Source organism: Cibotium barometz, chromosome 34 (assembly GCF_041138505.1).
Source record: "Cibotium barometz isolate CiBa-2024 chromosome 34, ASM4113850v1, whole genome shotgun sequence".
NCBI lineage: Eukaryota > Viridiplantae > Streptophyta > Polypodiopsida > Cyatheales > Cibotiaceae > Cibotium > Cibotium barometz.
Window position 1 is genome coordinate 14,538,398 of NC_141079.1, and position 25,631 is coordinate 14,564,028.

General features: G+C 47.4%; 1 protein-coding gene across 10 annotated transcripts in view; it reads left to right on the forward strand.

The window, feature by feature from the left end:
* The first annotated feature begins 2,251 nt into the window (after positions 1-2,251).
* LOC147618735 (Radical SAM superfamily protein) overlaps positions 2,252-25,631 on the forward strand; it is a 107,967-nt gene continuing 84,587 nt past the window's right edge. For 8 of the 10 annotated variants that reach the window (XR_015261954.1, XR_015261953.1, XR_015261955.1 and 5 more), the window contains exons 1-2: positions 2,253-2,565; positions 10,995-11,157. Coding sequence is in view for 6 of the 10 variants with exons in the window: in XM_086773787.1 (XP_086629913.1) it covers positions 2,459-2,565; positions 10,995-11,157 (270 nt within the window). In the remaining 4 variants the exon portion in view is untranslated. Of the gene's footprint in view, positions 2,566-10,734; positions 10,812-10,994; positions 11,158-25,631 lie in introns of all 10 variants that reach the window. The other 2 variants (XM_086773783.1, XM_086773782.1) reach the window with 2 other exon arrangements.

Genomic DNA, 25,631 nt, shown 5'->3' on the forward strand with positions numbered 1-25,631 from the left:
GAAACCTTACCCCGCGCAAGAGGAAGCTACTTCTGCTGCGAGCAACTTGGAACCCGGTGCGCGGAGGGGGCAGAGCGGTCTCACAACTGGTATCAGGGCGCTGTTGTAAACTTACGAAACAGCAGTAGAAATTGCCTAAAATTTTAAAGTAAATCTGGAAAATAATGTTTTCACTTATTAAGATTATGTTTGAAAACTCATAAATTGAACTGGATTTTTAGATGGATACCCCAAATTTGTCTAGCATTCCTGGACTCTCCCAGAGTCAGGATATGATCGCCTTTGCCTTCGAAAATCTCATCAACTCTGCTACAACCCAAGAAAGAAGAGTGAGACTCGCTCATCACTTTGAGGATCTATACTTTCCTGATCTAGTAGAGAGACGTCAGCATATGTGGTTCTCTGGAGGGCGAAGTATTCATGTCAATTCCAATTAATGACTGAGACTCAGACAGAATATCTCGCTAGCCATGATCTTGATAAGGCTAGGAGTTGTTCATTATGTACAACTCTATAATCATTCACCTCGAAATTTTAGAATTTCTTGCCGTATTTTTAGACTTCTTAGCCACTTTATTCCTAGGAGAAGAATTACAGCACCATTATCAGTGATGAATCGTGTATATCATTACATGTCTCTATTGCAATATCGCCCTTTTATGCGTATGCGATTGAGGCGGTGACTTTTGGAGCCGAGACGCTCTATGTATATATCAAAAACTTTTGATAATAAATGATGTTTTGCAAAAGATTCCAAATTGTTTTTATGGTTGTGAATATGGGTTAATAGAATTATCAGAGTGAATCTTGTTTTCAAGAATTATGATGGAATATTTATTTGTTTAAGAAATAATCTCAAAAATTAAATAGTCATAAATCTGATGACAAAGTTAAATTGACAAAAATATTATTTTGTCAGAATCATGAGACGCGCGGGCCGTGGTAGGCAACTGAATCCTCTTTCCGATGATGAAGAGTTAGATCCAGACGTTCGTAAAGCCCTGCACCGATCCCATCCTGGTCCCTTCAGGGGTGAAGGAGAATTGTTAGGAGAAGTAGTGAAAAAATGGATCGAGGCAATCGAAGAGTATTTTGATGTAACTGGTTATAATGAGAAGAGCAAGATGGCTCTCGCCAGATTGAAAATTGTGAAAACGGCCAGGGTGGCATGGAGGAACCATTGCGAGACAAATCGTCTCGACCGAAATACCCAGACCTTAAAGCTTACCTCAGGAAGAGGTTCTGTCCTTCGGGCTTCCTGGAAACCAAAATGAATGAGTTCTTGGAATTATAGCAGGATAGTCGGACGATTGAAGAATACCATCAAGCATTTGCTCTTCTCCTCAAATATTCTCCACTTTTGGATGAAAAGTAGCTGATGGCTAGATTCATTCGAGGGATGAACAAGCCATTGGACACTTTAGTGAAAAATGCCAAACCAATCTCAATGGCAGAAGATGTCGGAATGGTAAAGGACTTTGCCAAAGCATTTGTTATTAAGGTCCCGCCGAAGCCTGCACCCTCAAACTTTAAAAGGTTCCAAACCCCGGTGGGAAGTGCTTCAAACTTTCCACCCCCAAAGAGGTAGCAAGGCCCTAATCAGAATCAAGATGCTGGGGAATTCAGAAGTGAAGGAAGACCCTTCCCTCAGAACACTTTCTCACCCCACCTCTTTCAAGGATTTAGAGGGGTGAGCTTAGAAGTGAGAACAGGTGTTTTGGGTGTCAAGGTTTCGGTCACCACCTTAAAGACTGCTCGACTCCTGCCATGTCAAGAGGATAGGGAAGTCAAGGATGTACCTGTCACAACTGCTTGTTCATTGTTTAGATGGCACCCATGTTTCCCAATCCTCTTGCCAGACCTTTGCATCTTGCACAAATCAATCCTGTAGTTGATCCTTGCATTTGTGCCACATTTGTCAAGTGCTTCCTTATTGGCCTTTGATTGGCATTTACTTGTGGACTCGGTGTGTGTGTGTGTGTGTGAGAGAGAGAGAGAGAGAGAGAGAGAGAGAGAGAGTTTTAAAAATATGGAGAAAAGAGAAATTAACTCATGCATGCACATTTGCATTGATGCATACTAATCTAAATAACCAAGATTTGATATAGTTGGTCTTTTTAAAGTAGAGCGATAATATTCATGGCGGCCTGAGGTGGAGCATTCAACACTAGGCTAGCATAGCACAAACCTTAAGATATGCCAAGGAAACTCCTAATAGGGGCAATGAGATCCAAAGTCCTTAAAAGCGATCACTTAGTGGAAAAGGAAATAATTCGAAGGAGCCATCCTTCACAGAAAGTGCAAAAGAATAATGGTATTGAAGGAGCAAAGAAAGCAAAGCTATGGACATTGACGTGAAAGAACAAGGCTTAAGTGAGAGAGAAAGAGAGAACCAAATTTGTTTTGAAAAATTCCAGCGTTTTACAAAGGCAGGCAAGCAAACACGAATAGTTCAGCCATGGTGGAGGTGAAAGAGCGCTGGTATTCAGTCTTCGACGAGAAAATTCTTCGGGCTGAGCTCGACGCCCTCAATGTCAACCCTCTGCACATAGAATCAACGTGGAGGTAACCAAAGACAATCTCTTCTTTAGTGAGATGGCATGCTATCTTGTGTTGTCTTTGAGGGACATGAATTTTGAATGTTACCTTTGCTGTGTCCTGCGGAAAGAAGACGTCTCGCTCTTTTTTATTTTTATTTTTATTTATTTTTATTTTTGGGAGGGGGGGGGATCGAAGTGTCAATATTTTGTGTACTTACAGCAATTTGATGCAGACGAGTGAGATTTTGCGGGCACTTGTGTACGGAAACCCGATCGAACTGTCAATATTTTTTATTTGATTTGTGTTCATATTCGTGTGCTTAGAGCAATTTGGTGCAGACGAGTAAGATTTATTGGGCACTTGTGATCTTGTACTTGTAAATCCTTAAAGGGGGGTCGGGGATTGGCCTGTCTTTCCGACCCCTAATGTGGTGTACAGTTTTACAGTTGTTTGTGGATTCGCTGTCATTAGTGTTTAATCTTGTTTACCATTTAATTAATTCCTTGTTACATGCACACAATGTTCCATGCAACATGTAAATGATGTACAAGAAATCCCGGACACTAAATAGATTCCAGTTAGGTGCTCAGACAACTTAGCAAAGTGAGTGGGAAAAGGGTCTTTAAAAACTGGTTGTTTGTGAACTCAAATACTCGAACGGTACTAGCAACATTCATTATAAGAAGGGGCCATGGATGCCTCAGCCCAAGGTGGACAGCAGTTGGCGGTCTCTACTAGGTGCCCAAAACTGTAGGTAGAAAGGGCAAACAATAGTGTAACTATTTGGCCCTCCTAGCTCTATTTCACATAATGAAACCCTTGCCTGGACACTAGACGGCATGGGGACAGGAACTGTAAGGTTTGCTCAAGAAAAAGCACCAGTCTTGGTCAAAAAGTAGAGAAAAGCGAAAGTCAAACTGGGTTGACCGCAAGCCGTGAGCACCACTGGCAAGAGGACACTGAGCCGGACCAAAAAGCAACAAGCAGCTCTAGGGCCAAAAAGCAAGGCCTTGAAGCTAGAAAAGCAAAGTATAAAAGAGCTTTGAAAGGCTGGTCATATTTGAGTAATATTTATTGTATAATGTGAAAAAGGGAAAAGCTAAGAGAAAAGGCAAAGCAAAAGCATGATAGTTGCTTTTTGACAAAAAGTAGGATCCCCCCAAGTATAAAATAAGCATGAATCTCTCCCTTCTCCTCATCATTGAAGCTTGGAGATTATCTTGATTTCTCACCATCATTTGAAGGATGCCACCTTGAACTGGTGGCTAAAAGTGGTACAAGAAGGGACCGAGCCAAAGACATGGACCTACTTCAAGACTATGTTCTACAAGAAGTTTCTTCCTGCAAATTTTGAAGCAGATGTGTAGAAAGAGAGGGATGAGGTAAAGCAGAAAGTTGGTGAGAATGTGGCATCTTACCTTAACAACTTTTTAGTAGTTTCTTTGAAGTTTACTTCATATACTCGTATTCCACCACTAATGGAAGTGTGAAAGTTTGTGAATGGACTACAACCAAAGCTTTTGCAAGCAGTGTATATGGCTGGTCCAAAAACTTTGGAAGAAGCTCAAGACAAAGCTTTGCAAGTCGAGGCCTTGTATATGCCTTGGATGGACGGCAAGACAAAGAACGACAATTGAGATCCACCTCAAAGGAAGAAGTTTAAAGACCAATCCCCATCAAGAGTCGAGCCTCAAGAGAAGAAGGATGGGAGTGGGGACAAACCTCCACTCTTTCGAAGACGATTGTTTCTTGAGCAACATGGGGAAGTGCTTCCAATGTGGAAAGAAGGGACATTTGGCTGTAAATTGTCCCGACAAACCAGTGCAAGAAGCTAGAGAGATCGGAAGATCAACAAATTGACATCATGCCGGGAAGTTCATCAAGAGGATTGTAGTGGATGCTATTCCATTGCAAGTTTTGAAAAAGAAAGCCATGGGAATTTTTGTGAAACAAAGTTGAGATTTTATGCTAGCAAAGGATCAGTGTTGATTATTTCAGGTGTATTTAAAAGTACAGGCATAGACGTCTTGCGAACAAGATAGATTCAAGAGGGAGGGATCGTACCTTTATCCCTCTTCATTGTATATATATATTCTGGGATGGGATTGATCATTATTTTGCTTATATAATGGTTATTTGGACATGCTCTAGTTTGGGTGGCAACGTTGCTAGATAGCCCAAGGAGCAAGATTTATATTTGGGTGGCAACGATGCCAGAAAACCCAAGGAACGAGAATCATATATGGAAGGCAATGATGCCAGATGACTCAATGGACGGAAACGATGCCATATATTTTGGACTTCATGCGGTCATTGTGACCAGATAGCCGAGATGATTGTACCGGAGTTCACAGTCGAGTGGTCATTGCGACCAGATAGCTGAGATGACTGTATTGGATTTCATAGTTGGGCGGTCAATGCAACCAGATGGCCTAGATTACTATTGATGAACTCTCGGGTGGTCCTAGTGACGAGATGGCCTTGAGGATAGTCTGAGTGGTTTCCCTTGGGAGCTAGATAACTTTGCACGGTTTTCAATGAAACTAGACTGGCATGAATAGGAGGATCATTACTTGTGCATTGCATACTGATGTATGCTTGAATTTCTTCGACTTTGTGTGGTGTTTTTGATGTGTGGACAATGCTTGGGTTTATGACATGTGATAGTCCACTAGGCTCCAGACTACCTGGCCAGTACTTGGGAATACCCAGTAGATGCAAACGATGTATACTTGTTTGTTGACTAGTTTCTATCTAGTTTTTGCAAGAGGTAAGTATGCATTTACTTTAACTAACACATGTGACAAGCCATGAAGAAGTACCATCAAGAAGAAAGCCATTGGTCAAACATAAGGCATAGAAATGTTGCCAGATGAGCAGATGACACCACATTTATGGGAAAGACCAGATACACAAGCTCACTAGACAGGGCTACTATTGGGAACATATGGATATACATGGTGTACTTGGAACATATGCATGTACTTGGAAGATATGGATATGCTTGGAACCCTTGCATTCCGCATTTGAGGACAACTGCGATATAAGAGGAGGCAATGTAACTATTTGGCCCTCCTAGCTCTCTTTCACATGATGAAACCCTTGCTCGGACACTAGACAGGTGGAAGAAGGCATGGAGACAGGGACCTTAAGGTTGCTCAAGAAAAAGCACCAGTCTTGGTCAAAAAGCAGAGAAAAGTAAAAAGTCAAATTGGGTTGACTGCGAGCCAAGAGCACCACTGGAAAGAGGAGACTGAGTCGGACCAAAAAGCAAAAGCCGCTTTCTCAAAAAGTAGCTCTAGGGTAAAAAAGCAAGGCCCTGAAGCCAGAAAATCAAAGCATAAAAGAACTTTGAAATGCTGGTCATATTTGAGTAATATTTTATTGTATAATGTGAAAAAGGGAAAAGCTAAGCGAAAAGGCAAAGCAAAAGCATGATAGTTGCTTTTTGGCAAAAAGCAGGATCCCCCAAGGTATATAATAAGTATGAACCTCTCCCTTCTCCTCATTCATTGAAGCCTGGAGATTTTCCTCACCATCATCAACATCATCATCAAGTGGAAGAGGACTTTCATTTTCGTCGCCACCCTCTCTCCATTGCTGTACGGACCTCTTGTCTTCACCACTATACAGAGCCGTCACCTGTGCCAAAGCCGCCACCTGCAATTCAACGCCGTCATTGTACCTCTTGTTGTGTGCTATCGTTTTGTTGAACGCCTACACTTTGTTGCTGTGCACCGCCTCCAGCGCTGCAACTAGCCAACGGCAACCGCCAGCACTGCGCCTCTCCGAGCCACTTGCCGCCAGCCTCTGTGCTACCTGTTCCAGCTGCTTGTAGTAGCGCAACCAATAGTGCAACTAGCCAGCCACCAGTGCAGCTAGTGTCAGTCGCCTGCACCACTGTTGCCAACAGCCTTTGGTGTCGTCTGAGCCACATGTGCCACCTTCTCAGCGCTTGGAGGAAACTTCCTAGGCTTGTTTTCTCAGATGCAACTTCGTCAGGACACAGGTAAGGGAAAGGAAGGTAAAGGAGTCTACATCAACTGGCAAGATGGACTTCAAGCTGAGAAGAGCGTCACGTTTGATGCTTTTCATGGAAAGCGGGATACACAAAAAGCATTATCTTTTGTTAAGCATCCCTTGATATCATCCCTTGAGCACTTGGTGTACAAGTGTCACGGCCCTGTGTTTTCTCTTGACATTATGCAAGTCTGCACAGGAACATGGTGGACAGTGTGGACAAGTGTGAGGATGTATGAAGAGTCAGTGAACATTGTGGTCAGTGTGCAGGACACAAGTGTGCATGACATTTGTTGAATGTTCACACTTGGGGCCAAATGATTAAAGTCCCTTCTCAAAACCCAAGGGAACAAAGGTTGGAGGGGACAAAGGTTATTAAAACCATTAAAAATAAAAGAGCACCCCTTTTTGAAGATGATGGCCCTTCTGGGAGGGGTTACACTATTATTGAGGGGAATGCTTCTTTTGGAGGAGTCGTCGACTACAGCTATGGGGGCGTGTGCTTTTTGGCTCGGGGGAAGGCTGGTGGCTAGAGAGACTCGCTTCTCTCTTGGAACAGGGACTGCTTTTCTCTCTCTCGTGGAACGGCCTGTAGGGAGCGCACAGCCTTCTCCTTCTCCTGGCTATTGGTGGGCTGAATAGCAGGAGTCGGGCTGCAGCACTGGCGGGCTGGCTGCAGGAATCGCACCCAAGTGCACAGTCGAGGGACTGTTCTCTCTCTCTTTCTCTTCCATGGAAGGCAGCGCAGGTCTGCAGGCTGTTGCAGGAGGGGAGGCGCAGGGCTGAACAGGTCTGTCTCTCTCTCTCTCTCTCTCTCTTTCTCTCTCTCACTTGGAAGGAGGCAGGGTGAAGGAGGCGCACAACCGGGACTGTTTTGAGATTGTTTATGGGCTGTTTTGGTTGGTTGCAAGTACAAGGTCACTTGGGTGTGTTTCTTGGCATGGAAGTGATGCAAGCTCGCATGGGTGCATGTTCATAGAGCAGATTGTTTTCTTCCTGCTTGAAAGGAACAGAGGGACCTGCAGTTGTGGGCATACCTATGTTTCCAGATGTTTCATGAGGAAACAAGTCACTGGATGTATGCCGTTGTTGGCACTGTCTTTGAATGGTGCTGTGTATGGTTCTGGACAAAGGTTTCAAGGGCCTAAGGATTTCATGTGGAAACAGGTCGTAGGTTTCTCGAGGAAACATGTTTTTGGTTTCTCTAGGAGATAGGTCACATGCAGGCAGTGGATACAGGGATTGACACATGTTTTGTACAGCCTTGCTGCTAATTGGATGAGGGTCGGGGAATCCATGCCTGAGATGGATAGTACCCTTGGAAGGTAGAGAGGTTTGGTACAGGTATGTCGACTGTATGGTATGCTGTGCTGTGATGCGAGTTCTCTTTTGGGAAACAATTTAGAGTCTTTGTTGTGATGCAGGAGCACTGGATGTATCATGGTGTGATGTTGTTCATAGGGTGAGAGGCTATGGATGGTTGTGGCAGCCTTAATCATGGGAGAAAGCTTCTGTATGTAGGACGCAATGTGAAAGAGTCTTTTGATGTGAACAATAGCTGGAATTGTTTGTGGATGCCGAGTGAACAAGAAGCCATGATGCAGGGTCTTTGCAGACTTTAGGAGTTCTACTGTACCGGCTGCGTTTCCAGCCTTATTGTAATCAAAGCTCTTATAATCAATTAAAGAAATACCGCAAGGGATGCCACTGCGTTTTGGGGCCAATCGGTGTTCGTGTACTGTTTGCAGGAGCACTCTAGCTCCCCCTGTTTGTTTTCCTTTTCTAGGTGTTCGAAGGTGTTGAAGTGTTGTGTGTGCAAGTTTGTTTTGCACCGCCCTTTGGTTTTTGTCTAAAGACCAAGGCCAGTTTACAACAAACTTGGACTTTGGATTTGGATTTGGACGTGGACTTGGAATCATTGGATTTTGGATCTGGTACTAGCCCAGTGAGAGATTCTTGTGGGTCATCCTTGTGGTGTGCTTGGCATCAGAGATCTTGTGCCTCGACATCGACTTCGACTTGGATACTCTCCATTGACATATTTGTTTGATCTTATATTCATTGATTGTATTGATCTTGGCTTGATAAGGCCGTGGATTGTTCTTGAATAAATTCCTGAAAGGGGGCGGGGCCTGTTCCCCGCTTGGTGTGTGTGTACTGTGCAAAGCTTTGTAATCCCTTCTCTCTCTCCCCCTCTGTCTATATTTTTATCTCCTGGATACATGGTTGAATGTGTTATGGCACACCCCGCTGGGCTTACAATAGGGCGTCCAAAGGGCACTTGAGATGGCCAGTGAACATGCCAGCCTTCTAGTCTGCCAAGTCGGCCAGTCCTAAAGAGGTAGACCGGGACATCAAAGCCCTAATTTCAGGGGTTCTAGACCTCCTTTCTTATGATCTGCCATCTCTCTAAGGCGCCAATCTTCCAAGAGCCAAAGGGCTGCCTAGGTGAAGAAAAACCCAAGTAGGAGAGGCTAGAGCTGCAGCCCAAAAACTAATGCACATCTTCAGTGGTGCTGGAGGTAAACACAAGCTTCAAGCAGTCCAAGATTCAGTCCCATTCTTTATACTCATTACGATTGCAGGAATACAATCAAGTACACCGGCAACGATGGGGGTCCTTAAGTGGGTAATCGGGACGGAGTACTGTGTAATGTGCAAAGCTTCATATCTCCTCTCTCTCTCCGATGCGGCACATATTATGAGATGGAGGAACCTCCATAGCGTACCCCCCCCCTCTCACTATATTCACACCCTATAAGGGTTTCTGTTCACCTTCCAGTTCCAGTTTCATTTTCGAGGTGCCAGTAGTATCATCTTTATTTTTCATTTTCTGGTTTTTTATCCAGACATTGTATCAGATCCACCATGATGTAACTTTTTGGTCTCATAGGTCATTATGGCCTTTTGAAGACGTCATTTCATTTCTCTCTCTCTCTCTCTCTCTCTCTCTCTCTCTCCTCTCAATCTATTTCAAATCAGTCATTAACACACCTTAATCACCATTAGAGTGCTTCTGCTACCACTCATGTAACAAAAGGAGGGAAACAACACATGGCAGTGAAACAATGGGGGAAAAACGGGAGACGGAGAGGATGGGAAAAGGCGAAGGAGGAAGCCGAGGGAGGGTCGTGGGGTCAAGCTCATGACCAAACACTTATAAAGGACCCAGTAAAATTGCTGGCTTTTTCCAACAATTGCTGAGTTTGAGGCTTAAGATTGTAAATTATGCCCAAATCTGATGTGTAAATTGTATCTTCAAAATATGTGGTTGAAAATTGATTTATCTTGACCTTTGTAGTGTCTCTGTCACGTAGTAAAGAGAAACCTACTTTAATGCCAATGTGAGACTGCACTAACAAATGTCTAGTTTTTAAAAGACTTTGAAGCACAAAACTAGAAATATGCAGAGAAGAGGTAGAGAGGAAAATGAAATGACACCAAAAGACTTGATTTTCACACCCTATATGTATGTATGTATATACACACACACACACACACACACACAAGAATCTTACTAGATCTACTAAGAACTAAGAACAAGAAAATCTTATGTACTCTCCAAATTGCTAAGATTCAATGCAGGGGGGATTCCAAGAGTGATGTGTGTTGATTACTGCTGTTTGGGCTGCTTTGAGGGAATCGAAGGTGTCTAGATTGGGGAGAGATGGGTTCTGTTTATAAGCCTCCAAAAGAAGGCCAACTTGCATTAGTTAGCATTTCGCATTCACATGTGTTAAATGGGTTGGCGGCCTGTTGTTGCTCACCTTGGCTAAGTGCCTCACACACATAGTCTCCTTTGTTAAAAGTAATAAGGATTTCCATTCTCTCTTCAATGCCTTTGTTGTTTATTTGTATGTAAAGGACTCTCATATGTCAGGGCTTCCTCTTTATCCACCTTTCCCCCTTGACCTGAAAAAAAACCTTGAACTATAATTAACTTTTTCTAGTCTTCAGGAAGCTTTTATGCCCATGCTTTGCCCAAGTTTTCACAATCGCCATTGGCTTACGTAAAACCTTAGGCCAAGGTGGTTGAAAACATTAGGTATAGTACGTGAAAGATACCAATTTGAAAAGTAGCGGTCACGATAAGTTATGTGAGGTACGCTATCATTTTTTGAATAAGAAAAGTATAAACATAATGTACTAATTAGAAATAATTTATTGGAGTAGCTGTATGCGCTGCATGGAGGAAGCATACGGGCTGCCATTAAGGACCAAGAAATTGACCTCAAGTTTTGTTCCATGAGGTAATGCACATGCATCATCCCCATTCATTGGATGCATGTGGGTAGGCTACTTGCGCCCTAATCTAAAAAGGGATGTCTTATATCTTTGAACTTATTCCTGCTTGAGGTATTTCATATCAAGAGATGGCTTGTTATTTGAACAAGATTTTTCCAATCATTAATGATTTGCGCTGCTAATGACAGGTTTATCTTGGCTAACAAAGGTGCTGAAGCATACAATGCGCCTGACATACCTTTGAGGGCGCGTGCTCTTTTCCGTTCAAAATTTAAGGCTATGACATCACATGTTCAAACACGATATGATTCTACAGATGGTCGTACCACAAAGCTGCTCATTATGTTTCAGGTTGCTGGATCTGTTTCTCTTTTTTTTTAGGTGACCAACTTATGCTTATAAAGTGAAATAAAAATTGAGGCATGTGACAAATTAGGTGTATGGAAATTCGAGCAATTGATGGGCATAAGTGTTCAAAGCATTGTGATACAAACAGAGAAGCAGGTGTACACCTGCATGCACATGTATGCATGCAGGGCCATATTTTTATATTAGGTACTTGGCTATAGATATATGTTCTCGTAGGTGGCTAGAGAAAACTATCGATAAGGCAAGTGGCAACCAAGAATGTCTATGCTCAATATCATGAATGTCACTTGCACCAACTAACTGGGTGCCACGTGGACATTATTTGGCTTATTATGGGCAGTTTTGGACCAGTTTCACACACCTAAGCATGTGCAAACTAGCTTGGCCAATGGGCCAGGGTCGGTTAGCTTTTTGGCCGAGTTTGAACACGTTTAGTGATTTTTATGACATTATTTTTGGGAAAGGCTGGCCGATTGGAGTTAGTTGGACAAGAGTGCGCCTATAAATAGCTAGGCAAGGTTCATTATTGAGCATTCAGTATTGAGGAAGCAAACCAAGGCGTGGATCATGAGTTGGTAGCTTTGGGATAGGCACTGGAACACCAAGGAGAAGAGTTATGCATCATAGTTAACGGAAGTTAGCAAGAGTTAAATCCAAGACTAGATCTAGTCCATATCTGAACTCAGCATTGTAAATATTCATAGGTATTCATGGAGTTAAATAGATTTAGTAGATTAGGTGAATCCTCCTGTTTTCTTTCTTGTCTATTGGTATTAGTTAGCATTAATTGCAAGACATAATCAGCAGGCTTCTGCCATGCATTTAACATTGGTATCAGTGTCTTGGTCTTTTCTAGGGAGTTATGAATGCATGTAGCTTAGATTCTCAGCCATAGATGCTAGGGAGAGTCAAGGCAAGTCCAGCTCTAGGTAGTAAGTAGGAAGACTTGCATTTTTCTTTATGGCGGAGATGAACTACATAGTGGAATGATACCGTTGAGAAGACAAATCTTGGAAGAGCAGCATTGTGGAAACCAGAACGGGAGCCTGCTTGGGGGGCCTGTGATTGTCGACGGGAAGGATGGGAAGAATGTAAAGGCCAAATTTGATGGAAAGATGAAGAGCATAGAGCCATATACGTGAAGGAGTGGGAGAACATGTTGGCAGCTTTTCAAAGACCTATTCAAGGCAACATGCCAATGTTGGCAAAAGCAGACGCACTTGACAAAAGCAGAGGGGTGGTAAAGCACCAGTGGTAGAAACTAAAACAGAAGAGAGTTTCTCAGGAAAGGGGTTCCTCACAAATTTTTGAGATCTAGAAGAGCAACACCAATAGACGAGGTTCATGGGGTCCAAGGAACTGGTGGTGATCCGCAAATGAGTGAGCTGAAGTGCTAGGCTCTCTCGTCTATGCAAAGTGATGATGGATGTGTTAAGGTTGTGGGCCGTGGCCATGTTTAAATGTTTTAATATGCATTGATGGTATCAACAAGTGTGACAAAGGCCCTAGTCCCCCGGGCACCGCGAGTTTCAGTGGCCATGTCGATGACAAATCCGACACTGGTTAGGTCTGCTTGCAATCTTCATCCTCTGATGGAAATGAGGCCTCTGAAGCATGATATGATCGTTAGTAGTTGATGCATCAGGAACAAGCACAAAAATCCGGGGTGCACCATCATAAGCTGAGGCGGGAGAGCCCGGAAGGGCCGGTATCTTTAAAACCTAGCCAAAGGATGACCTTATGGAAGCTAAGAGCTTCCAATAAGACCAAGGAAGAGCAGGGAACCGCAATGAGACCGGGGTAAGGCGTTGATCCTCCACCATTGGATCAAAGCCCACTGGTACTGAAAGAAGAAGATGTTCAAAGGGGCAAGAGAAAAGGGGCTGCCAGCCAACACCTGAGAAGTAGCTTCCGGAGAAAGAAAGTCCATCTAGAAGAAGGCTCGACCAAGCATACGTGTATCCCGGAAGTGCACAATCAACTCCGAAGGGAGAAGCCATTCACGGGCTTGCGAGCGAGAGGGGTGGGAGTCATAAACCCTTGCAATAAGGGTGGTCTGGACCTTAATGTCAATGTCGTGTTGGAGAAGGGTGAGCTCGTCTTGCGAAAAATTGATGATTCTCCCGGCCTGTGGGGGTGAAGAAGGATTGGCTGGTGGCGGAAGCTATAAGGCCAATCAACAGTGGGTGGCCGATATGAATTCGATTAAAGAGAGTTGCTGAAGGAAAAGCAAAGAGCAGAGAAGGAGGTGGAAGAGCAGGTAGGAGGCCGTGGGTGTCATATGCACTCTGTACTCAGTGCATGGTGACAAGATGGCTCATCATCAGCAGTGCAACATTTGTACATTATTAGAACCTAGTAGGATGATATTTGTCGTACGCCGTGACCCCATTGTACAACCTCAGTCCAGGATAAGTCAGGCACGAGCTACGTAGGTCATTCCTTAGCCTTAGCGGGTCGGTCAGTCAGTTAGTCAAGTCCCTTAACCCACTTGGGCAGAATCATTCATGCATGTAGAGTCAGTAGAAGCCTTAGGGTTCGCATCAGAAAGCACTCTACATGCTGCATAATGTGCATTCATATGCTTGTGCATCATTTAGAACATCCCAGAAGCTTAGGGAATTTACTAGGATTTATCTGGTATTTTTCCCATAATTTATGGTATTTAGCATTTAATGTCATTTATAAACATAAACTTTATTAAATAAATGACCAGCCAACTTGACCAGCCCCTAGAGTATAAATAGGCTTGCATAGGGCTTAGTTCTACCCTTCAGTCTTCAGAAGCCAGGCGCCTCTCATCCTCAGCCTTAGGAGCATCCATGCCTGCAGCCATAGACTCATCCAGCCCCTTGGAGCTTCTGCGTTTGCTTCTCCAGCCCCTTGAGAACCTGCATTTCTGCTTCAGTCAGCCCTAGCAGTCCAACGCAGCAGTACAGCATCCCTTGTACTCCAACGCAGCAGATTCAGCAATGCCATACAGCAGTACAGTCCCTTCAGACCATAGGCGCAGCCATCTGTACCCTAACGCAGCAGTTCTGTCCTTTCAGCCTACAGGCGCGTGCATACAGCACTCTTTCAGGCCCCAGTTCAGTAGGTACCCTCTGCGTTTGAGGATAGATCACCACCAGCAGGTATTCAGGTCAGTTCAGTCCTGCGTTTGCAGTTCTACAGCAGTTTACGTTGCGTATTCAGCCCTAGAGCAGTGCCTCCACCCTTTGTGCATCATCCATACATGCTACAGTCATCTGGTGAAGGTAACATATCATTCATAAGCATTTATAGCATAGTTACGTAGCTTAGAAGAGTCCACCGCAGTCCTTTCTCAGCCTCAGGTGTGCAGCCCTTCCTCATGCCCTTGGGAAGAGTGCATAGGCTCGAGGTCAGTTCATCGAGGTGTTTCTACAGCCGTGTACAGTTCAGCTAGGATTCCGATCCTCTGAGATCTTGCGTTTGGCTTATCTACAGTCCGCAGTCATTCTCTCTAAAGTAATAAAGCAAATACTATCTCGTTATCGGGATAGGGGGCCCTTCAGTGGGTAATTTGGGACCCAATCTGGTGTACAGTTCTCATATATCTCTCTCTCCTCTCTTTAAAGTTTGAAGTATTAGAGTGGATTGCTAAACTCACGAAACTCAGGATACAGAAGACGGTGTGAGCATTTGTGTGACAGGATCTTCCAATACAAAGACTTTCGCTGCAAGTTATAGCGGAGGGTGGGAAGAGTGGGGGGCAAAAGAGAGGCGGGGCAGTAGGGTAGAGGCAGGGTAGCAACGCAGAGGTTGGGGTTTGCTGCAGTAGCGCGGGCTCCTGTCCTTCCGATCCGTTCACCAATCCCACACTGAGAGCTTTTGCCATGATGCTCCTCAGTGGTTGACCGTTGAGATCACCTTGCATATTGCGGTGATTCTATTCTATTCTGGTTTAGAGCTGTGATTGTTGTATGCTTTTTTCATACTTAACAGAAGTCTCTTTCCAAAAAGAAAAAGAAAAAGAAAAAGCAGGAGCCACAAGTAGCAGAGCTGAAAAGCTGAAGTTTGAATCCAATATATATATATATATGTGTGTGTGTCTGCGCGCGCGCGCCACAATCAAACAAGACTACGATGAGTTGTCTCGCTATCCTTAGGTGCTACATCACTTAAGGAGTCGCTGAGTCCCATCCCTTGAGCCCCTAGCTTAGGGGTAGTGGCTTAACTTCTCGTGTTCTGCAGACAACAATACTAATAACTGGCTTGGGTTGGGGAGACTCTATTGGGTCAACATTGAAACAAATGTTTGGGTTGAGACCGGGATGGAAGGAGTGGATTTCTTGGGGCATTATTTGACGAGATGGCTTGCTGTGTGGTGCTAGGACCAACGGTTTTTGCAGTGATATATTCTACCCTTTGTGTTGGATTTAAAGTGTCCACCTATTATGCCCTTTGTGGCTTTCTCATCTTGGGATAGCTTGGATGCAGGTGTTTCACATGTGGAAGTAGTAGCTTCCGTTGGACGGCCTTGAGGTTTTTCCCTTATTCCCAATAGTCTGGACCTTGGGAGGGTGGGTTTAAGTGGTCTTGGGCTTCCCATCATTGTACATCATTTTTGCATTTTGTGCAAGTGAGATCGCGTGATCAAATGACACGGGCTCAAATATCTGCACATCCTAGTAGATGTTAGCACCAAGCCTTTTACAGGAATGCCCCCTTCTTGTTGTCATCAGTTTTCTACAAGTGTAAGGCCAGGTGAGTAACCCTATTGGCAAACTCCATGATGAGCCGGATGATGAGCTAGCTGCGCACTCTGATGCAAGCCTCAAAACTCATTGTTGAGTCTTTGAAGGTAGTGTGGTCGTAGGAACCACCTTTTCAAGTTGGCTATGAAACTATGGGTGGCCACACCATCCTCGGTGTGGGCTTGGGACCAAGTTTGCCACCATGTTGATGATTCCATGAATGTAAAGTTGAGCGGTTGAGCTCACCATCATACTTACTAAATGTGACCTTTTTTGGAAAAGGGTTCACTTGACTTGGAGCGGTCCTTTGGTTGAGAGCCAAGAGGAAGGCCTCTTGTTGTGCTTGTCTTTGTTGTTTTTCTTTTGTTCGCCCGCTTGTTGTGGTCTCTTCGTTAGTTCTCTTCTACTTGGAGTTTAGACTCCAAGATCATTCCACGCGTCTCCTCTTCAAGTCAGATTCTCTCGAGATTAATGGAGAGAGCACCAAAACTGAAATTATGCGAGAGAAAGAAAGAAAGATATATTAAGCGTCTACTAAAGACCCAATGCGCCTATGAGACCAAAGTGGTACAATAATGTCCATGGCATATCTCATCATGGAATGGAAAATAAAACAGAATGAAAACATAAATATAGCTATGTCACTGGGGTGATACAAAACTGTCCATGGAAACTCGTCATGGAATACTAAGAACATAAAAACATGGGAGCAACATCAACTCCGAGTAGGCTCGGTCCAAGGTAACTCCTCTCGGGCGAGGTAGGTCCAGAGCAGTTCATGGAGGGTCCACAAGATCCACTATGTCGGTGTCCTCCACCTCCTGGATCCGGAAGAAACTGGTGATGGCTGGCTGGCGAGGGAGGGGGCGGGTGGGCTGGGGCTGAAGCTCTCTCAAGAAAGTGTCCCTGTGTTTGCGGAGCTCAAGCAGGAAGAGGCCTGGGCAACGTTGGTCTGGGAAGTCAATGATCTTGGAGAGTGGACCAAATCCCTCATGAAACAGACAGTGAAACCTCCCGCAGATCTCATAGTATACTGGGTAGCGGCATATGTAATGCTCCTTCATCTCAACCTCTATGTGTGAGGCGGTGGGAAGAAACCCGTATCTGGCCAATCACAATCCGCATGGCATGGGACATGTGAACACTCAAGTAGCCCGGCTGCTGGATGAATCCATCCTCAGTGAGTGTGAGGAAGTGGTCTCTGTAAAAGTGCATCTTCGTGGGGAGCTCTGGGGGTGTGATCCATGTGCAGTGTGTGTAGAGGCTAAAGAAGATCTGACCGGATAACCCGGTTGGTATCCTCGTGAGACAGCCGGAAAAAAGGGGAGTCCAAACTGTACTGAAGGGGGAGAGAGAGAGAGAGAGAGAGAGAGAGAGAGAGAGAGAGAGAGAGAGAGAGAGAGAAAGTTGTATTAATGTCTTCAAAAGGCCAAAATGACTTATGAGACCAAAAGGTTACATCATATCCATGAGGTATATAATCCTGGGTACAAAATAGTAATAAAGAAAGATAACAACAATCTAGAACTTTAAAATCTGATCTAGGTACATGAGCATAGAGCTCTCATATCACCCTAATACATCCCTCATGGGCCGTTGTGACATGGTGCTCAAGGTGGTAAAACAGAGCTAGCGCGAGAAGGTCCTGCGATGATGGGAGATGATGGCCCGGATCTTCCTGTGGTGGCGTGGCCGTGGGTGAGGGCCATGGGGTTTGGGGCGTCCAGCTCTGCATAACTCAGTGGCTCTGTTGAGTGTCACACCTCTCGGCCGAGCTCCTACACGAGCCTGTGGTCTGGGTATGATGGGTGGATCGGCCCTCGGAGTGCTGGTATGGAAGAAGTTAGTGAGAGCTCTCTGTGCCGGTCCTCGAGCAAGTACAGCTGATCTAGATCTCACTAAGGACTTCCTGTGTCTACGGAGCTCTAGAAGAAAAAGTCCCAGGCATCTTTGATTTGGGAAGTCCATGATCTTGGAAAGTGGTCTGAACCCAGCTCGGAAGAGGCAGTGGAACCTCCCCCGAATCTCATAGTACACGGGGCATCGGCATATGTAATGGTCCTCTGTCTCAGGCTTTGTGTGACAGAGCTGGCATATCCTGTCCTCTGGTGCGGCCGCCCTAGGCCCATATCTGGCAGTCTCCACTCTCAGCTGGTGGGACGAGGTGCGGATTTGGCCGATCGCACATCTCACCCCAAACGATAGGTGTATGTCCATGTAGCGTGGACGGATGATGAACCCATCCTCTGTCAGGCATATGAGGTGATCTCTGTAAAAGGCCATCTTTGTCCCCAGTGGACGACTAGGTGAACTCCATGTCCTCTGAGTATCCAGCCTGACAATGTCATTCCTGATAACCCTGTTCTGTTGTGTGCGGCTGAGAGAAAATGACGGGGCCTCTATGCTATACTGCAAGGGGGGGAGTGCCTCCATTTGCATACCGTGCATGCCAAACCAAGTGCCTACCTGTGCATACCAGCACTCTATATCTCCCTCAAGTGTCAACTGTCTCAAGGACTCCAGGGCTAGCCGGGGGTATCTATCAAGTGGAAGCTCCCATAGCCTATGCAAGTCTGTCACTGTCTGTCTGGAATAGAGCCTCTGTCACTATCGGTGCAGCCCCCATCTCTGTGGCACTGATGGTTTACTCCTAATCATGCGTGAGATCATCGCCACTAGGGGCCACTCCATCGGCTTCCACCCATCATATACCTCCTCTATATCTGTCTCGATTGGCTCTCTCCTCTATCTCCTCCTATGGTATAAGCTAGGACCCTAGATGGGGGCACCATATAGTAGTGCAGGTGTAACTAGAGTTTCAAATAGCCAAAGCTTCGTCGTCGGCTCCTGAAACTGTTTCTGTGAGCATTGCCTCTCTAGCGAGCCAAGGGCTGCATATCCCCTCATCAATCTACCGTCGGCCGCCTTCCGCATTGAGAACTGAGGTCTAGCAAAAGTGATCCCAAGGTATACATACGAGGTAACATACTCCACAGGCTCTCCACTGTATGTAAACTGTACTCAGATCTACTTATCCACTATGAGGAGGTGTTAAAGATCATGACCTTGGTCTTTCCAAGGTTCACAATAAGGTCCCGGTCCTCGCAAAAGACCTGTAATGCATCCAAATGCCTCTGCAGCCCCTCTAGTGAGTTAGAAATAAGAACAATATCATCTGCATACAAGAGGATCGGTATCAGGACTCCTGCCAAATGTGCTCTTGGTCCTCCCTGTTTGTCTATGTAATCCGAGATCTCGTCAATGTATAGACCAAATAGAGAAGGAGACAAGGGGCAGCCCTGCTTCACCACGATAGTGCTGTGTATGATCTTTGAGTCACCTCTTGAAGCCCGTACTCTACCTGTGACTGACTCATAGAGTTTAATGATCCCCCACAGCATCTCTGCTGGCACTCCCATATCCTGCAGTCTCCTCACCAGTCTGGCCCGTGGGACAATATCAAAAGCTTTGCGGAAATCCACAAAGCATCAGTATATCCATGAACCATAAATCTTGGCCAAGGTGTGACCAATCATGATAGTCCTATAGTTGTTGGAACTTGGGGTCCATGGGGTCACCTGCTTTCAAGATAGGTACAATAGTATTCGATGACCAGCTGATGGGGAAGCCTTCATATAAAGCCCTGTTAAACATGTGAACCAGTAAAGGGGCTAGCGTGTCTCTAGCATGGGAGAAATGCTCGGTGAGGAGTCCATCATGATCCTGTGCTCTCCCAGTCTGCATCCTGTCAATAGCATCTCTCACCATGCTGAGGTGAAAGAAGGAAGAGGGTGGGGGACGAGGTTCGGGTGGATGGGGGAGAGGTGGCTGCTCGGGGACATGGTAGAGAGAGGTGGCATAGGTGTGCCAGGTGTTGGGTGAAGTAATCGGAGTTGGAAGGCGATGATCCTGGAAGATCCTCCAGGCCTCCTTACAGTCCCTTCCAAGAAATAGCTGGTATAGCTCTTGCTCAAGACTTGCTAGGTAGGCTCTCTTCTTTCTCCGTGTGAGACGTCGAAAGATCACTCGCGCCTGCTGGTGAGTGGTGGATCCTAGTGCCATCTCCCGATGTAGACGGGCTCGGGTATCATGACATTCCTCGTCGTACCAGCTATTCTGTGGGACAGTCCCTCCTGGTGATGTAGGGGTGGCTCTGGAGTGTGGGAAGGCGGCTGCAGCGGACGTATGGAGGGTGGCTGAGAGGTGTGTAGTAAGCTCATCAAGTGGGATGTGGGGGTCGAGGTCGGAGAGGATGCGGTAGACGTGATCAGAATAGATGGAAGAGGTCTCTCTGGTGAAGTGGTATCTCGGACGGTGATGGGGCAAAGTAGGTGGTTGCATGGTGTATCGGCATGTGAGTGAGAAGGCCAGGTATGCATGGTCGGCTGCAACACCGATGGGGCGAGGAGAGATGGTAAACTCTGAAATGAGTGGGAGCAAAGAGAGGGATCCCATTAGGTAGTCCACTGTACTAGCTCCATGTCCGAAGGGGTAGGAGATGAAGGAGTTGGATCTAGGCCATCTAGCTAGGCCATTATAAATGGCTAGCCTATGAGCCCTGTCTCGAGGGCTAAGAGATACTCTCCATAGTCTGTGCGGGCTGCTGTATCCTGTGATGTCCGCTCTAGATCTGTACCCATTGTGTCAATCTCCTGGTACATGGGATCATTTGTCTCAAAGAAGGGTACGTGTGCACCTGCGGTGCGGGCATTGAAGTCTCCAGCCGGGAGGATGTCCCCTAGATTGGAAAACTTCATAATGTCACCATAAAGGGGCAGGCATGGGGACTCTCCATGGGTGGCATATTTAGAATTGGAGGGTGCAAAGTAACACACTGCAAGGTAGATGTCTCGGGCCCTCTCTGTCTGGATCCTCACCCACAAAAACCGTGCGGCCTCATCCCGTCCGACCACTTGTATCACATGTTGAAGCTCCTCCCTGTATAATAAAGCCACCCCTCCTGACCCCCGGGTACCCCCTACTGTGCGTGGGTGTGGGCGGTGAACAGACTCCCATCTGTATCCTCTCACCTTTGGAAGCCGACTCCCCTGGCACTGATGAGTCTCTATGTATAAAACTAAGTCTCTCCCTCTTAATGTCTCCTCGAACAGACCTGCATCTGTCCTCAAGGCGCCATTGTAGTTCCAAACCGCAATCTCTAGCTTGGTCTCATAGGTCTCGCACCGTCATTGGGCACGTCGCTCGGTGATGATCACCCTCCCATCTCTGGACACTGCCCATTTCCCTGCCTTCTGTGCATCCAAGATGCGTGGCATGCATTCCCTCCTGTGTGCCACCTGTGCTAGTGTGAGATCGTCTTCGAGGTAAGTCTTTTCTGCCTGCCTTTTGGTAAGGAATGCTTGCCTCGCCTCCAACCCCGCAAACTTGAGGATGAGTGTGCGTTCCTTGGTAGTGTCTTTGCCCACCTTCCATGCCTCGAAGGGGGTATCAGCGATTTCCAGCTTTCTGCAATGCTATGGCGTCCTCTTTCGGCGAGGCTCCTTCCTTCCATCCCACCACTCTCACATTCAATGCCCTAATCTTCCTTCTTTTCTCCTCTTCAAGTGCGTCATTGATGATGTTTGGGGATGATGGTGGGTTCCGTTGCTTCTTGGCAACCTCAATCTAGCTGCCTGCTTCTTCCACTTGTTTTTGTCTTCTTAATCACCTCGGCCCATGTGGTTGCCTCGTTTGCCTTCTTCTCCTCTTGTTCCTGGAGGGCCTTCAATTGCACTCTTAAGTGTATTCAGCTCATCATTGAGGGATAGTTGAATCTCTCCTTCGTATTGAGTACGTGCCCTCAAGGTCTCGTTTTCCACTCTAAGGGTGGCGACTTGGGCCTCCAGCTCCGTGATTAGTGAGGTGTGGTGGCTGGTTTTTGCGTCCAACATTTGGACCATTTCCTTGCATCTTGCTCAGCTGAGTTGCCATGTATGTGTGCATGTCTGCCTTCCACCTATCCATCTCCTCTTACATGGAGGCACGTAACTCATGCCCAAGGTCATCACTATCCTTTTTTTTTTCCCATGAAAAGATCCTTTCATTAGTTATAAAAAGAAAAAAGCCCAATGGGCTACAAACCCTCTCCTGCTCATAAGAAGGCAGAGCAGAGATCCAATCAAGGCAGCTAGGGAGACACTCCCTAGGTGCAGAAAAGTACAAATAACTGAGAGGCTATATCATACAATAGGAGGGGGGAAAATCCAAACAGGTGGCCTGTAGTGCCAGCGGGGGGTACCCGCGTGTAGAGTATAGAAAGGGCCGCTGCGCCAAGTGGTGTGGAAGGCCTGGCGTCGCAAGATCGCTCGATCCGAGTCGCCCCGGATGCGGTCATACTGGCCTCGCAGGGTGTGAATCAACTCCTGCCAGATAGCCCGAACAGCCTCTGCTGGTGGCTCCAGTCTCCCCTCAAAGGCCCTGAAACAACGGGCTCTCGAGGTGAACCATATGGTGAGGCTGCTAAGGAGCTCCCATTGTAAATCCCTTTCCTGTGTCCAGCTGGCTGTCAAGACATCCGGTGCGAGAAATCCGGTGAAGGAACAAGGCGAGGCTGGCTCCCAATGAATCTGATGGCTTGGCTGGCCTGCTCCGTCTCGTATCCCAGAGCTAGCCCTGACGAAGTCGACCAAGCAGCGGCTCGCCACGTATACATTCCCTCTGGAGAGAGGGGGGCCAAAATGTGCACAATCCTTAGCCAAATCTGCTGCGCCTGTGGATAGTCCCATAGGCAATGTCGCTGTGTCTCCAATGGGTGGCCGCATCGGACGCAAGCCGGCGGAAGGCTACTGTAGACAAGCCAGGTGCCAACTGCAGAGCCCCTGTGGGCAACCAGCCACCACTGGAAAGCCGAGATCCTGTGTGCCTATCTGCTAGCCCAGAGCCTGGTCCAAAAATCCTCCAGGAACTCTTGTGAGAGTCCCTGTAGCCGCCAATGCTCCGATGCAGCTGGAGAGACCGTCGTCCTCGCAGTCAAAATATGCCTCCCCAACCGAACAGTGTACTGGAAAAAGGTGATCTCTGTGGCCTCGGGGGACGCATAAGGATCATGCCACTCGTACTCGCCAGGGTCCCACTGGAGCCGGGCCAAGGGACACGCAGCATATGCCCATATGCACCAATTAGAGTCCACATCTGCAGGGTCTGGATCAATATGCCACTTCCGAGAAGCGGCGGCCACTACCCGTATCCTCTGAAAGATGCACTCTGCCACCAAAGGCGACTCCGCCTCCACTCTCTGAAGTCTGCCCTCATCTTGTATCTCATAGTAGAGGCATCTACCATCCTCAGTGCAAGCTCTGACAACAATCAGGATCTCCAACTGTGTAAAGGCTCCCATCCACCGTGGAGCCACTGGCTCAAAAGGCGTGAACCACTCCTCAGTGAGAGCCTCCTGAATGTCATCCCTCATGATCAGCCCCCCTCTGAAGTGACTCAGCCTCTTCGCCTGGATCTCCTCCGGGAGACTGCAAAAGGCCTGCCAATCTCCAAAACTGCGTGCTGGGCCTGCCGCCAATGGTCCCCAGGCTAGACAAGGCCGAGAACCCAGCATATGACCCTGCTCTGTGCGTACCGCGGGGCTCCAGATGAGCGGCTGTCTGGCCCGCTCCTCATCACAAGTGGGAGGTCTCTGAGAAAGCCCCGGTCTCAGCAACTCCCAAGCTCGGAGGATACTCAAGGCAAATCTGTCCTCCCATCCTCTACTAAGGCCTGGCCTCCTCATCTCTGTGAAGATCCACCGTATCTCTGGTGCCCAAGTGCCCCCTGCTGGGGGAGCTCTAGCCTGCAGCCGCCGCTGAAAAAGAAGCACCTTCCAAGGCTCAGCGCTCGGAAGCAACCCACCAACAATAAGCTTCCCCAACAAGGCTCTACTCTGATCAGCTGGATCTATAATGCCCAAGCTCCCTTGGGCCAGCGGAAGAGTAATAACTGCCCAAGCAACCTTAGCCCGGGCCGGCTGACCATCCCGCCCAGACCAAAGAAAGTATGACGCTGCTCTGTGCGTACCGCGGGGCTCCAGATGAGTGGCTGTCTGGCCCGCTCCTCATCACAAGTGGGAGGTCTCTGAGAAAGCCCCGGTCTCAGCAACTCCCAAGCTCGCAGGATACTCAAGGCAAATCTGTCCTCCCATCCTCTATTGAGGCCTGTCCTCCTCATCTCTGTGAAGATCCACCGTATCTCTGGTGCCCAAGTGCCCCCTGCTGGGGGAGCTCTAGCCTGCAGCCGCCGCTGAAAAAGAAGCACCTTCCAAGGCTCAGCGCTTGGAAGCAGCCCCCGAACAATAAGCTTCCCCAACAAGGCTCTACTCTGATCAGCTGGATCTATAATGCCCAAGCCCCCGCCAGCGGAAGAGTAATAACTGCCCAAGCAACCTTAGCCCGGGCCGGCTGACCATCCCGCCCAGACCAAAGAAAGTTCCTGATCAGACATTGAGCACACCAATGTGCTCATCGTGCATCCTCAGAATAACATACTGCGCTCTACCAGGCACAATACCCTCGCGATCCACAATGGCCTGCCGCCATGCATCCGCAATGACCATACATACTCCTCCCTGCCACCAAAGGGGCCAAAACTTGCAGACCAAAAAGTGTCCCATCTACCAGGCATCACCGAATCATATCTCCGAATCTTGCTCTCACTCAAATGGTGCTCCTGCATCATCAGAATATCAATACTGTCCCCAACCAGGCATCTCTGAAGCTCCTGCCTCAAGCAACCACGATAACGTACATTGTGCACCGCCAAGACCCTGTACATTCCATGAGATGATCCTCGATGACCTGCTGAGGTGGAGGCTGTCTCAGCCATACGGTGGGCCTTCCCAAGCGGCTTGGATGGAGAGTAATCCCCATCCGAGCGACTACGAATCTGCCCACCCGGTGTGCTACAATAGACTCGGACCAGGCGCAAGTGGGTGTGTCCCATAGCGACTGCCTCCTGCTTGGAGAAAGAATCCTCATGTATGCATACATAGCCAGGGTCTCGCGCTAGGTCTGCCACTATGCGAACCACCAAGTGTCGATTCCCGGAGGCATCCGCACTCCCGGTATCAAAGAAATGTGCCAACTCCCAGAGTCGGCCTACCATGTCTGTAATCTCCAAGTCGCTCACATGGTGAGAAAACTCAACTGCGTGTGTCTGCAAAATACTAAGAGCAAGATCCAGAGTCCACTCCCGGTCGCGAGTGCCGCAAAGAGGGAAGGAGAAGGCCACCGCTGAATCAAGTGCCTCCTCCCCTCGGGCCGGAAGTATCACCACATGAACTCTGATAGGTGCTGGCTCATGGGGGCCCTCCGCTCCAAATAGGCGTGTAAAGGAGTAGTTGAAAGCCTCTGAGCGCTGTCTAGTGTCGAGACTACTCAGTCGACTGCGGATAGAGGATATCCGTGAAGCACGAATCGGCATGGTAGGTCTCCTGTGCGGTACACGAGCAAGGTCGGTGCTCAGGCCGCCGAACTGCAGGTGAGCGCCAAGGCACTGCCAGTGCCTCCCGGGGAGCTGAGACGAGCGAAGGGGGAGGAGGGGGGGGAGAAGGGGGTGGGGAAGGAGACGCTGAAAATGCGGGAGCGGGAACGGGAGGAGGCGAGGGTGGAAGCAAGGTGGGAGGGGGGGACGGGAGAGGGGGGGGTGGAGGTGAAGGGGGGGGGCGCTGGCATCTCCTGATCCTCAGTCTGCGCTGGGGTCTCCTCCTGGAGGGGAGCAAAGCTAATCCTCACTGGAACCCAATGATGCTGAGGC